Genomic DNA, 15,651 nt, shown 5'->3' with positions numbered 1-15,651 from the left:
CTGATATACAATTATATTTACTATGTATAATATGAGTCTTACATGTATTGTATTTTATTGTATATATGACTGAATCTGAATAAAATAAAATAAAATAAAATCAAGAGAGAGAGAGAGAGAGAGAGAGAAGCAAAACATAAGATAAAGGAAGCAAACAGGAGAGCAGACATATCTTGAAAAGTGAAAAGAAACTATAAAATGAAAGTAAAACCCCAATCCTTTTCATCTGTCACATGCATAATTAACTACTATATTTGACAAAATGAAGTGAAGAAGGTAGTAGCAGAAAAAAGCGAGCATTCAGGGACTGGTGTATTGGCTGCCTGTTATTGTGGGGTTAAAAGCTGCTCAGTATCATGCAGCTGATATTTTAGGGTCTATATGGGACATCCCTACAGACCAGAGCCACACTTCATTTTGTCTGTGATAGAGGAAATCTCTATTCATAGAGAAACGATACTTTATTATACTGCAACTGTCCCTCCATCACACTGTCCCCCTACTCTTAATATTGCCCTGTACCACTTCTCTGAATATTTGTTTCCTTTTTTCGCCAAACCCTGTGGTAGGGAAGAAGAATGCTGCTACCAAGTATTTCCACTTGAGTCATAAAAGGCAACAAAAAATGGGACAGGGATAAGACTAGGATTCCTACTCTCTGTACCTCCAAAGGGGACATTACTAAAAAAATAAAGGCATAAGAGGGTCTGGGAGGAGTTTTCCAACCAGAACCCTAAGGTTTGGGTCGTTTAATGTGCATGGATGTGGTACAGACATAAGTAAAATGGAAGAGATGGGAAGTATGTTTGTGAGAAAAAAGATGGATGTGTTGGCACTGAGTGAAACTAAGTTAAAAGGGAGGGGTGGGTTTGAGTTTGGGAGTGTAGTTGGGAGGGTCTCAGGAGTGAAGAGAGGACAAGGGAGAGAAGGGGTGGCTATATGAGTAAGTGAAGAGATAGGTAAACATGTGGTGGAGTGGAAGGAAGTTTCTTCAAGGTTAATGTGGATGAAGATGAAACTGGGAAGGGAGAAGTGGGATTTTGAAGAGTGTATATGGGCCTGGTAGTGAGAAGAGTTTGGAGGAAAGGGAGGCTTTTTTGATAGATATAAATAAGTGAATAGAGGGTTTAGGGAAAAATGTCAATGAAGTGGTAGTGGGAGATCTTAATGCTAGGGTAGGAAATGAACCAACAGACAGAATGGTTGGGAAGTGTGGAGTTCCAGGAAAAAATTGTAGTGGAGAGATGATGGTGGACATGTGTCTAGAATGAGAGTTGATGATAGTGAAGACAGTGTTTAGGAAGAAAGTCAGGCATATGTACAAATGGGAGAGGGTGGTGGCTGGAAGGGTGGCAGATAGGGCTTTAATGGACTATATGGTGGTAACCAGGAGAAGCGTAGGAAGAGTTTTGGATGTACATGTTCTATAGGGAGAGAGTGGGGGAATATCAGGTCATTTTTTTTGGAAGGTAAGTTGAGAGTGATGGAGAAAGAGGAAAAGGACAGGAGGTAGGGAAGTGCTTAGAGTAAACTGCTTAAATGAGAAGGAAAAGGAGGAGTATAAGAAGTTGAGAACGGAGTGGGAGGGAGTCAAGGATAGAGTAGAACTAGGGGTGGAGGAGGAAAGGGGATGATTCAAGAAGGGAGTCACAAGGTGTGCAAGGATGGTGTGTGGAACAAAGAGGACTGGAGAAAACAGAGGGAAGGATAGTGAGTGGTGGGACAATGAAGCAAAGAAGGTTGTAGAAGAGAAGAAACAAGCATTCACAGATTGGTTACAAAATAGGACGAGAGAATCATATGAGAGGTACAAAGAAAAGAAAAGAGAAGTGTAAGATAAAGGAGGCAAAGAGGAGAACAGATGTGAAATGGGGTAAGAGTATGACAGAAAATTGTCCATGTAGTCAAAGGCCACTTTCATTGATCTGATTAAATTGTAAGTTTCTCCAACTATTTTGTTTACATGCTTGTCTAGTGACATGTCGTTTGAGATAATTACTCCTAGGTCTCTTTCTGAGTTTACTTTTATAACTTCCTTTGTTCCAATTTTGTATTGACCAGATATTCTATTTTTACTTTTTCCAAATTCCATTATACAGTAGAAGCCTGATTTAACAAACTAATTCAGCCAAGGTCCAGTCCGCTAAATTAAATTTTCCGTTAAATTGAGCGAGTGAGCGTTGGTGTAACAGTGTTGCCAGAGCGGATTATAAAAATGATACGTACCTAAAAATTCCCTAGTGTACACACACACACATACAGTATATATATTATTGTAAGTGAATTATAGGCAGCAAAATCGTGAATTGCAAACGAACAGTAATGTGCAGTAATTTGTTGCAACATGTATTTACCTAGTTGTATTTTACGGGAAGGGGAGCTATGCTCGTGGTGTCCCGTCTTCATATCTCATTTTATCTAAACTATTTTTAAATTCATGTATTGTTTTTGCACACACCACTTTCTCATCTAACTTGTTCCAACTGTCTATTACTCTGTCAGGAAAGCTGTTCTTTTTCACATCTCTTCTATAGCTGTCTTTCTTGATTTTCTTTCCGTGCCCTCTTGTATTTCTATCATCCCATTTTATCATATTCTCTCTATCAATAATTTCTATGCCTTTCATGATTCTGTAAATAGCTATCAAGTCTCCTCTCTCTCTTCTTTGCTGTAGTGTCTGTAGTTCAAGTTTTGCTAGTCTCTCTTCATATGATAGTTTTGAGAGTGTTGGTGCCAATTTTGTGATTGCTCTTTGTATTCTTTCAAGTTTTTATACATTTTTTTGTACTTGGTGACCACATCATTGCAGCATATTCCAATCTTGGTCTTATCAGAGTGATTAGAATTTTCTTCACCATTTCTTCATCCAGGTATGTAAATGCCACTTTAATTGTTCTTATTAAATTATAAGTTTCTCCAAAAATCTTATTTATATGTTTCTCAGGTGACATATTATTCATAACAATGACTCCCAGGTCCTTCTCATTTTCTACTTTTTTTTATTCCTTCTTCTCCCAATTTATATGATCCTGTTATTCTGTTTTTGCTTTTTCCAAATTCCATTATACTACACTTTTTAGTGTTGAACTCCATCTCCCACTTCCTACTCCATTCCCATACTTTATTTAGATCACTCTGTAGTGACTCACAATCTTCTTCCGTGTTCACTTTTTTTTAATAGTTTTGCATCATCTGCAAAGAAGCTCATATAACTTTCAATTTCTTCATCCATATCATTAATATATATAGCAAGCATTATTGGGGCCAGAACTGTTCCCTGTGGAACACCGCTTATTACGTCATCCCATCTTGAGTGTTTGTCTCTTATCACTACTCTCATTTTTCTTTCTTGCAAAAAGTCTTCCATCCATTTAAGCAGTTTGCCCTGTATTCCTCCCTCAGTTTCTAATTTCTTAAGCAACTTCTTATGTGGTACTTTGTCAAAGGCTTTTTTTAGGTCTAGAATGTGTTATATATATTTATACATATGTATTTATATATATACATATGTATATATACATATATATATATATATGTATATATATACATATATATATTTATACATATATATATACATATATATATATGTACAACACCGAATGGGTCCCAGTGATTAGAGATACATTTTTACAACCACAATGCACTTTAATTCTAAGTGCATTGTGGTTGTTAAAATGTATCTCTAATCACTGGGACCCATTCAGTGTTGTACAAATATCTTCCCGCGTTTGTATACTTCTAATTGTACTATCATAGTGGAAATGGGTTGAACACAAAAATTTCATGTATATGTAACTCGAGCATACAAATATATAAGAAAAATTGCGCTCAATATATATCTCTCTTGATAGCTTAGTTGGTAAATCACTACCACACTTGTCATGAGGATGCTGGGGTTTGAGTCCTTGGCAGTACAACATTTCAATTTCTGCATGTCGACCTGGATGGCTTAGAATCAAAGTGCATTGTGGTTGTTCATATATATATATATATATATATATATATATATACACACACACACACACACATGTATATTATATATATATATATATATAATATATATATGTATATGTATATACATATATGTATATATATATACATATATATATACATATATATATATATATGTATGTATATATATATATACATATATATATGTGTATATATATATACATATATATATACATATATATATACATATATATATACATATATATATACATATATATATATATATATATATATATATTTAAATATATATATATACATATATATATATATAGGCTATACATACATACATATGTGCATGTGTGTGGTAAGAATGGAAATCACACTATTGGGAACAGATTTTATTCCTTGTTCAATTCTGTTCCCAATTGTGTGATTTCTATTCTTACCACTCATACACATCGTGCCACAATATATATACATATATATATATATATATATATATATATATATATTCATATATATATATACATATATATATATAATATATATATATATATATATATAATATATATATATATATATATATATATAATATATATATATATATATATACACTGATTAATATATATGTACATATATATATATATATTTACACTGATTAATATATATTTTTTTATTCCACGTGCATTTTTTCCTTTAAACTCATACCAAACGCTTGATCTAGTAATTCGGCAACCTTGTTTAGAAACGACTCGCCAATTTATAACGAATTATTTTAAATAAAGTTCATTACAAGCACGTCAGTGATTTCTATATTCATTTCTATTGTTATATAATAACTATATCATATATGACATCTTACATTTTGTAAAAGTACAGCGATACATGTATACGACCAAATTACTATTTTTGCCATTTTACCTTTCGATTTGTTGTTGTGGTAATATGCACACACATCTTCTAAGAATTAATTTGCATATTTATTTCTTCCAAAATTATTACGAATCTATAATTTAATTTATCTTACCCAAAACGGGGAGCCGCAATAGCTGTACAATCCTCCCCCTGCCATTCTCCTCCCACAATAGCAGACGGTAACTGAAGCCTACTACTCTTCGGCCAACTGTAAACATTGGAATAAGGATTAGTATCTTTAGGAAAAAATGTTTGTAATAATTCAATATATATTTCAAAACTCAGATGTACAAAGATATTCAATGTTGTATTAATATTAATAATAATATAATTCTATAATATATAGAGAATAAGAAAACTGTAATTACAATATTTTGTGCATTATCAGTTTATTTATTTTTTTTAAAGTTGTACTAGTACGACATTCACAAATCCACTGCAGTGTGTCGACTACCTGTCAGACACAAACATGAATAGTAAGCAGAAAGCAACGTTGTTAGATATTGATGATAATATTATTAAAAGTCAACTTTTACTTGAGGTATGTTGATACTGTAACTTTTATTGTTTTCAGAAAATAACAATCACTAGAGAAACAACACACATTTGGTCTGTTTTGGGCAAAAGTTCTTGAAATTCACAGACACAGCTTTACATTTATGGAACAAGCTGTATGTTTCAATCTAAACCATGCAAAATTATATGGCACTCAGTGTATATTGTAGGGAATCTCCGTCCTTTCCTTTAGAAACTTAAGTCATAGCTAGCTAGGTCAACATGAAAATGGAATTCCTGATATTTGAGCTGAAGTAGTTCTTATGGAATGTAGAAAGTTGCTATGAGTACAATGCAATTTGAATTATCCATCTAGCTGTCCTAGTTCCCGAGATATTGCATTTTGAATGGTATTAAATCGGGCCTATTTTGTCCCAGGAAATCGGGCCAAAACGTGTGGTCTCACGAATCGCCGACCAAAGCCGACCAAACCCAAACAATGACTGTTTTTACTCAAATCCACATTTTTATATAAAAATTTAGCATACGGTTGCATTATTTAACCTATTTTCTTTCAAATGTGTGATTTTCATGTAATTTGATCAAAGAGAAGTTACCTTTTTATTCTCTGCAAAATTACTGACCACAGCTACGAATACCGTCAAATTACATGAAAATCACACATTTTAAAGAAAATAGTTGAAATAATTCAATTATATGCAATCTATTACACTAATAACACAATAGTAAGAAACTTAATAAAGTGTAGTTTGATCCATACCACCAGTGAGATGGTGGGCTGGACGAATTGTAGCTGTGGTCCGTAATATTACAGAGGATGAAAACGTAACTTCTCTTTCATCAAATTACATGAAAATCACACATTTTAAAGAAAATAGTTCAAATAATTCAACTATATGTCTAATACACTAATAATAGTAAGAATCTTAATAGAGTGCAGTTTAATCCATACCACCAGTACGTTGTTGTTATCCGATAATCCGACCCGATAGAAAAAAAAACTAATTAGTACCACTGATTTCTCAGCTCTTCCGTAACACTCTGCCTTTGTTTTGGTATTAGAATAATCTGCGAGACTAGTAGTTTTTGTTCATTTTGGTATGTTGCCAATTCACTGGATTTTTTTAGCTCATAGTTTACGCTGAAATATAAACAAATTTTCGATTTACTGCTGAATGCAGGCCGCCATGTTTATCTTATGTTTTTATGTACCGACATGTAACTGATGATCTGATTGTTTGAAATTTACTAGGATCGTAGTAAATACACTCGCATAACATTTTTATGAATGAAATTTTCCGTGGTATGTAAATTTGGCCGTTTCAATGGTGCGCGCTTAAAATGACGCGCCATTGTGCTTGTCATCGACGATGGCGCCTCTGGTGGTGTTTGACCTAGCTATCATAGCAGTTTATTTATACTTTCAAAGTATAAATTTACCAGACTAGACAATACAAAGTAACTTTGTATTTTCTAATCAGGTACATTGTTTTCTTAAAGGTTAGTCAATATTTGTGCCAAACTACTACATGTATTTGGTAAATCTTTAGTTGTGTGCACCTACATGGTATAAAAATAGAAAATTAATTATTTTGTAAATTATAATAGATCAATGTAATATGCAATTTTCTTAGCGGAAATCAATAACATAAAAGTTACTAAAACCTATTTACTAACAAACGAAGTTGCAGCGCCTGAATGATACACCATGTTTGTTTTGATAGATGCCAAGGTTGAAGAAATGAAAGGATGATGAATTAGTCTATTCTAACCTAACCTATATTTAGTAATTCAGTATCTCAAATACAAAAGATCATCCTGGTTATCGTCATCATCACGGATATCAATGGTCTGATTGTTATTGTACCTCGGGCAATTAACAGATGATGACAGAACCCCATGTTTTCTCATAAAGTCCAAGGAAGCCCTATTCAATATTGTCTTTGTAATAGCACTTATTAATATCCCCTGGAGTTGGAGAACACCCAGGATGAAGTGAAGGCAGTTGTTAAGATGATGAAAGCAGGTAAGGCACCTGGTCTGGATGGATGCCATGCAGAATGTCTAAAAAAGGAGGTACAGTGTTGGTGGACTGGATGGTGAGGTTATTTAATGTTTGTTGGAGAGAGAGTAGAGTGCCGGGGCACTGGAGGAGTGCCTGTATAGTTCCACTTTACAAGGGAAAAGGGGACAAGTATGAATGTAGTAGTTTCAGAGGGATTAGCTTGTTAAGTGTAGTTGGGAAGGCTTATGGGAGGATCTTGATTGAGAGGATTAGGAGAGGAAGAGAGGGAGTAATTGGTGAGGAACAGTGTGGATATAGGATGGGTAGAGGTTGTGTAGATCAGATCTTTGTGGTAAGACAGATATGTGAGAAAGCTATGGGAAAGGGGAAGGATGTTTTTTGGGCTTTTATGGATCTGGAAAAGGCTTACAACAGGGTAGACAGAAAGGCACTGTGGGAGGTTTTGCGGATATATGGGAGAGGAGGAAAGCTTCTAGGAGCTGTCAAGAGTTTTTATGATAGTAGAGCTTGTGTCAGGATTAGAAATGGAGAGAGTGAGTGGTTCAAGGTAAAGGTGGGACTTTGTCAGGGATGCGTTATGTCGCCCTGGCTGTTCAACTTGTACATGGATGGGATAGTGCAAGAGGTAAATGCAAGGGTGGTGGGTCAGGGATTGGAGATGGTTAAAGAAAATGGAGAAAAGTGGGAGGTGAGCCAGCTGTTGTTAGCGGACGACACTGCACTGCACGGAGGAGGGATTGAGGAAGTTGGTGACAGAGTTTGGGAGAGTGTGTGATAGAAGAAAGCTGAAGATAAATGTGGGTAAAAGTAAGGTGATGAGATGTTCAAGGGGTCAAAGTGGCAGCAGACTGGAAGTGAGCATTAAGGGAGAGCGACTGGAGGAAGTGGATAGTTTTAGATATTTGGGTGCAAATGTGGCAGGAAAAGGTGGAGTGGCAGTGTAGGTAGAATGTAGATTGAAAGAAGCGAATAAATGCCTTGGTGGATTAAAAAGTGTAATGAGGAATAGACATTTGGGAATGGAGGCTAAGAGGAGACTGTATGTATGTGCCAACAGCACTGTATGGGGCAGAAACATGGAACATAAGAGAGGAAGAGAGAAGGAGTTTGAATGTGTTTGAGATGAGGTGTCTGAGAAGTATGATGGGGGTTACTAGGCTAGAGAGAGTGAGAAATGAGGAGATAATTACACCCAAACCTTTTTCGGATCTCTCCTTCTTTACATCCCTGGTTCCAATTTTATATTGTCCTGATATTCTGTTTTTGCTTTTTCCAAACTCCATTTTGCTACACTTCTTAATATTGAAGTCCACTTCCCATTTCTGACTTCTGTTCCATACCTTATTCAGGTCTTCCTGCAGTGATTCACAATCCTTTTCAGTTTTTACTTTCCTTAACAGTTTGGCGTCGTCTGCAAAGTGCAGGTGCCTTTTTTGTTGGTGCTTTGGATTCTTTCTATTTTCTTTATATTCTCTTTGATACTGGGTGACCACAGTGTTGCTGCATATTCTAGTCTAGGCCTTATCAGTGTGACCAATATTTTTTTAATAATTTCTTCGTCCAAATATGTAAATGCCACTTTTATTGATTTTAGCAAGTTGTATGATTCTCCGACAATTTTGTTTATCTGTTTGTCATAGGACAAGTCATTTGAGATAATTACACCCAAATCTTTTTCGGATCTCTCCTTCTTTACATCCCTGGTTCCAATTTTATATTGTCCTGATATTCTGTTTTTGCTTTTTCCAAACTCCATTATGCTACACTTCTTAATATTTAAGTCCACTTCCCATTTCTGACTCCTGTTCCATACCTTATTAAGGTCTTCCTGTAGTGATTCGCAATCCTTTTCAGTTTTTACTTTCCTTAACAGTTTGGCGTTGTCTGCAAAAAAGCTCGTGTAACATTTCACATCATCATCCATGTCATTCACATAAATAGCAAACATTATTGGAGCCAATACAGATCCTTGCGGTACTCCACTGATCACCTCTTTCCAATCTGAATATTTTTCTCTGAGCACTACTCTCATCTTTCTACAGATCAGGAAGTCCTCCATCCATTTTAGTACGTTCCCTTGTATCCCTCCTATATTTTCCAGTTTATTTAATAATTTTTTGTGGGGTACTTTGTCAAAAGTATTTTGTAAGTCCAGGAAGGCACAATCAGCCCATCCATTCCTTTCTTCCATTATGTCTATTAACCTTGAGTAGAAACATATTAAGTTTGTGGTACATGATCTTCCTTGTCCGAACCCAAATTGTCTTGGATTTATTTTATTATTGTCTTCCAGGTGTTTTACCCATGTATTCTTGATTATTTTCTCACAAATTTTGGCTATAGTGCTTGTTAATGAGACTGGCCTATAGTTAGTTGGTTCTTCCTTGTTTCCTCCTTTATATATTGGTACAATGTTAGCATTTTTCTAGTCTTTTGGTATTTTTCCTTCTTGTAGCAATTTTTTTTTTCCACCAAGAAAATCACATTATGTTCATGTATCATTTACAAAATTAATATTTAATTTCCTATTGCTATATTTTTCCTGATAAGCAACTTTTTATGCTTTTATTATCTAGTATCTTATGGACCTCAGAGGAAATAACCCCCTCATTGGGCTTTTTGGAGTTGTATCTTCAATGTAAAGATATTTTTACATTTGACTCATTCGATATTGTATACATTTGACATTTGTTGAATGCTTTATTTGTATCGGTATTGTCTTGATTTGCCTGTAAAATGATTGTATACTAAAAAATTAAAATAAAATTTGGTAAATGATGCATATGTGATGCAGGTACATAGGCTGGAGTAAAATTATATTAAAATCACTATTAAATTATACAAAACTACAGTATGTTATGATATATTCTTTAAGCCTTCTCTCCATAATATTAATGATATACCTACATTGATTCTGTGTGTATGTCATTTCTTATTAAAAGTAGGTGTAGGAAACAAGATATTACCATATTTACAATGGGTACGAGTCAGGTAGCAATGCAAAGATGCCTTATGCTTTTCTTACAGTTTTATCTTCATTTCCAATGACAATACCAACATGTCATGGAATTTGTGAAGTTTCATCTCACCTGTTCACATAGTATATTTTTAGCATCTATATTATGAGTGTAGTAGTTTCAGAGGGATGGCATTAGCTTGTTAAGTGTAGTTAGGAAGGCTTATGGGAGGGTCTTGATTGAGAGGATTAGGAGAGGAACAGAGGGAGTAATTGGTGAGGAACAGTGTGGGTTTAGGACAGGTAGTGGTTGCGTAGATCAGATTTTTGTGGTAAGACAGATGTGTGAGAAAGCTATAGGAAAGGGTAAGGATGTTTTTTGGGCTTTTATGGATTTGGAAAAGGCTTATGACCGGGTAGACAGGAAGGCACTGTGGGAGGTATTGCAGATATATGGGATAGGAGGAAAGCTTTTAGGAACTGTCAAGAGTTTTTACAAGAGTAGTAGAGCATGTGTCAAGATTAGAAATGGAGAGAGAGAGTGGTTTAAGGTGAAGGTGGGACTTTGTCAGGGATGTGTTATGTTACCTTGGCTGTTCAATTCATACATGGATGGGGTGGTGCAAGAGGTAAATGCAAGTGTGGTGGGTCAGGGATTGGAGATGGTTAAAGAAAATAGAGAAAAGTGGAGATAAACCAGCTGTTGTTTGCAGACGACAATGCACTTGTTGCAGGATCAGAGGAGGGATTAAGGAAATTAGTGACAGAGTTTGGGAAAGTGTGTGAAAGAAGGAAGTTGAAGATAAATGTTGGTAAATGAAAGGTAATGAGATGTACAAGGGGAGAAAGTGGCAGCAGACTGGTGGTGAGTTTAAGGGAGAGAGACTGGAGGAAGTGGATAGTTTTGGATACTTGGGTGCAAATGTGGCAGGAAAGGGAGGAGTAGAGGTAGAGGTAGAATTTAGATTTTCTTTCCGTGTCTACTATCCCATTTTATTATATCCTCTCTATCAATAGTTTCTATGTGGAATAGATGAGGTGTTAGCCCAAGTTCAATCAGTATATGAGTTCAAATCTAAATATGATAACTGGAAATCAAAGATGTAGATTAAGTTGGAACCATACATGAATTTGAGTCTAGATATGTTAGAAAATTAGAGAATGGGAAATGGGGCCCAACAACCATTGTTCCTCTCCTGTATACTACAATTCAGCACAATTAAGTAAATACATTATAAGACATCAGAAAACATTGTGGTTCTGTTCCAGTAACATGCAAACACTTTTTTTTTTTTTTTTTTTTTTTTTTTTTTGCTGGGTTAGGAACTATTGGACAATGTAAGTTTCATGTTAAATACCTGCATTTGTGTGTTTCTGGAGTTTAACCAACATTTTTTTCTTTAAGATTAAGTGCACTTATAAGTGGATTAACAACATGTTGCAAGGAAGGGTTTGACTGCCTCTGGATCCATGGAAATATGCAAGCCAATATGTTTGTTAGTAAAGTGCCCATGCATTAGCACCATCCTTCATTTTGTTGAACATAGGGAAACTGTGCACTTGATATTTATCATGTTGGAAGGTGGTGAGGTTAGTTTCATAGGTTGAATTGGGGTTTGTATTTCATAGTTTTATATGCATCAGGAGAGGAAGAAAGTCACTATATAAACACCTAGGTCTCCTAATCCAACGCTCTCTAACTGTCACTTGTGGGGACATTTGGGCCCAGGACATAAACCGACTTTGGGAATTGGCCTAGGACATAAATTGGCTTTGGGAATTGGCCCAGGACATAAAGCACCACCAATTCCCAAAGTGGGTTTATGTCCTGGCCCCAAATGTTTGCACAAGTGGCAATTGCTGAGTGTTGGATTAAGAAATCTAGGTGTGTATATGTATGTACATGTGTATTTATGTATGTATGTATGTATATATATATATATATATATATATATATATATATATATATATATATATATATATATAAATATATGTACGGTATATATTGTAGTTCATTTGGGTATTTTGAGGTCTCATTTGTAGTGCAATTAAATATTAACCTTGATGTGACCAGTAGTAGGGAGGGCTATAAAAACCAAGGGTAAAAAAGTAAATGAAGCAAAATAAGTGAATAGACCCTTAATCTAACCTCTCCCCACCTATCCAAACAAGGTTTCAAAAGTGAATATTGCCCTGTGAATGTTTTATTGAGTGACATCACAGAAATTTAAAATACCTGGAGGCCAACCAGGTAAGGGAACAGCCATAAACTGATGCTACAGATTCACTGGTTATAAGATTGTTCATATACATATATATATTATTGCTATGGCTGAGTGACATGGAAATTAAAATTATTCATAAGAAATAGAAATATTGATTAAAAAAAATACAAGCATACATCCACAAATTCATTGATTATAGTGGGTTGCCCACAATAGAAATGACACTAAAAGAAATAGATGCCAAAGTAACCATTGACTGTGGCTATTTGGTAAAATTTTGCATTCATGAATGTAAGGCATGCAGCTTCCAAATATTACTACATAACCACTATGTTCTTGGCAAGATAATTTTAATGTTTTGGCAAACATGAACTATTTGTCCTCCACATCAAATGTTTTATATTTTGCCATATTGTGTTCCTTATTCTTTGGTTGCAACAAGTATTTCATGGATAACAGGTCAACATGTTTAGATCAAGGTATTAACACTATCCCATATGTAGAAATCATGCTGTTGCAAAATTATCATGTATTTAAGACAACTATATGTTACTGCAAATGGAACCAATTACTCTATCACAGGTTTCTTGTACTATCTTCTTCAATGAAACCCACCCTGCTCCTCCCAAAATTAAAGTTAATAATATTTCACTCAATCATTCCTGCTGCTTATTATAAAGATGTATCTCTTCCTACATAGAGAATATTTTTTCTTTTCTTTTTCTTTCCATCTAATAGGATGTAAACCCCAGAAAGGAGTTGGAGACACTTTTTCCTGAAAGTTCTTCAGACCAGCGAACAGCAACCATTACACCCAAACCTGGTGAGTAGAAGTCAAGTCTGAATTTGTTTGTAATTCATGGTATCAGCTATCACATTTCTAAGGTCTTGGTCTTGTAGGTAAGTTCTGGTGTCAACACCATGGTCTATTTGGGGACACACCACCCCCATATCTGCCCAAGCCTTACATATTGGAAATGGTCTGCAATCAAGTTTGTTACAGCTCCTCTTGAGGTTGGGCCATGTGGGATTGGAGGCTCATCTGTGATGTTGTTCAGGAATTTGTCTAGCCTTCTCTTGAAAGCCTCTATGCTAACTCCTATTAGGTTCCATATCTCTCTTGGGAGATAGATGAAGAGTCTGGGGCCAGCCCAGGTAAAGCTTTCCTCCTGAATCGTCTTCAGTCACTGGGAGCAGCTGCTTATGGACCTCCTTTTGCAGGTCCTACCAAACTTGGGATGGTGTTTCCCTTTGATATTACCTTTTTTGTGATGGATTTGGTGCTGTGACCTCCAGGATTTTCTGGACATAAATCACTATATAGCAGACTCTGCAGTGAATAGAGCTTGCGGATTTTTAGCCTCTCCCACTAATTCAGGGAGCCCTAGACTGACCTCCTTGTGAATACCCTCTGGAGCTGTTCAAGTTTTTGTACCTCCTTGAGTTTGTGTGGAGATCATAGCTGGCATACATACCAGCTTTGACACTTCTAGAGTCTTCCACAGAGGTAGCAAGTGCTCGGGCCTCCTGGTCTTAAAGGTCTAGAGGATCCACCCACTTATTTTATGGGCAGCATAAGTGGTGTGGATTATATATCCTTTGAAGCCACAGTCATCACTCATCCACACCCCAGGTCTCTCAGTGTTTCATTTGTTTTCATTTCTTGTGCACCTGTGTGGCAGTGCTCTTTTAGATTTTCATTTGGCCTATATCTTCAGTTCAAATTTCTTGTTGAACACCATGTTGTTTTCACTTGACTACTTGTACACTGCCCCCAGCTGGTATCATCCACAAATGAGGGCACTGTCAACTTTGGATGATATAACCCCCTGGTCTATATCACTTATCATGAACAAGAGCAATGGGCCAAGCAACAAGCTGGGCTCCATCCACTATAACTTTCTACATTGTATCAATTAGGAATTCATGGAGCCATAGTCACAGTTTTCTAGTGATGCCCATATTTTTCACTTTGTGTAGCAGCACCCTGTGGTACCTTATCAAATACTGTAGTGAAGTCTATAAAGACCACATAACATTTATTATTCTGTTCACATTGTTTATGATGTTGTCATGGTTGTTTAGGAGTTGGGAAAGGCATGACTGCCCTTTCAGAAACCTAAGTTGTGTTGGATTGAATTGCCCTATTCTCTCTATGAAGTTACTAGATTCTTCCTAACTAGTATCTCAAAGACCCTTTTGAGGTGAAAGGTGACAGACGGTTCTGTAGTTAGCTGGAAGGCCTCATGATCCACCTTTGAAGATTGGGGTGATTAATCCTTCTTTCAGTTTTGTTGGTATGACCCCCAGGTTCACTGATTTTCTCCAAAGTAGGTAGATTCGGATAGCTAATCCATGTTTACACTTTTTTAAAGACACTGCTGGTATGTCGTCTGGCCCCTCTGACGAGTTAATTTTTATTTCATCTATGGCTCACACTATATCACTTGGCCTGAAACCAATATCATTGATAGTATCCACATTTATACCATATACTTGGAAGAATTCCCGGGGGTGCACTATTTATTTTTCTGCCAGTTGTTCTCTGTACATATTTGTTTGTCCATATAGTGAAAAGACACTTTTTAGGGTATTCACGAATCTGTAACTCCCCATAAGCTTACCGAAATGTTTGTGTGTGCATATGTTTTCTTAATTGCATTTACCATTGATTCGGTTATAACATTCAGAAAAATTGATATTTGTGAGAACCCGTTCTCCATTCTCCAATTATCATACTTAGTAACCTAGCTTTGAAATCCCTCAAGGACTCGGGTAGGAATTGTTTCTAAACTATTGCAGGTAATGCATCAGTATAGAAAGTTTAACTTTCTATACTGATGCATTATTTATATAACTTTCAAAGTTATATATATATATACATATATATATATATATATATATATATATATATATATATATATATATATATATATATATATATATATATATATATATATATATATATATATATATATACACTCCTTTTCTTTTTCTCCAATAACTTGCCCCCGTGCCCTCCCGACTGTTTCCCCCTGCCTGTATTGTCGAATTAAATTTAC

General features: G+C 35.6%; 2 protein-coding genes across 7 annotated transcripts in view; one reads left to right on the top strand and one right to left on the bottom strand.

Annotated features, from left to right (window-relative positions):
• MRP (Multidrug-Resistance like Protein 1) overlaps positions 1 to 15,651 on the bottom strand; it is a 160,893-nt gene that overhangs the window by 144,472 nt on the left and 770 nt on the right. For all 5 annotated transcript variants that reach the window (XM_076208602.1, XM_076208600.1, XM_076208599.1 and 2 more), the window contains exon 2: positions 4,979 to 5,074. In XM_076208602.1, the coding sequence (XP_076064717.1) occupies positions 4,979 to 5,023 (45 nt within the window). In that variant the 5' untranslated portion in view covers positions 5,024 to 5,074. The remainder of the gene's footprint in view (positions 1 to 4,978; positions 5,075 to 15,651) is intronic.
• LOC143038895 (PIH1 domain-containing protein 1-like) overlaps positions 5,280 to 15,651 on the top strand; it is a 90,012-nt gene continuing 79,640 nt past the window's right edge. Inside the window, exons 1-2 of one of the 2 annotated variants that reach the window (XM_076208607.1) lie at positions 5,280 to 5,407; positions 13,328 to 13,412. In XM_076208607.1, coding sequence (XP_076064722.1) covers positions 5,336 to 5,407; positions 13,328 to 13,412 — 157 coding nt within the window. In that variant the 5' untranslated portion in view covers positions 5,280 to 5,335. Of the gene's footprint in view, positions 5,408 to 13,327; positions 13,413 to 15,651 lie in introns of those variants that run through there. The other variant, XM_076208605.1, reaches the window with a different exon arrangement.

The sequence above is a fragment of the Oratosquilla oratoria genome, chromosome 25 (genome assembly GCF_046742065.1).
Source record: "Oratosquilla oratoria isolate Oo_2021 chromosome 25, ASM4674206v1, whole genome shotgun sequence".
NCBI lineage: Eukaryota > Metazoa > Arthropoda > Malacostraca > Stomatopoda > Squillidae > Oratosquilla > Oratosquilla oratoria.
The sequence above is the reverse complement of the archived record's forward strand: the minus strand, read 5'-3'. Positions and strand labels throughout refer to the sequence as shown.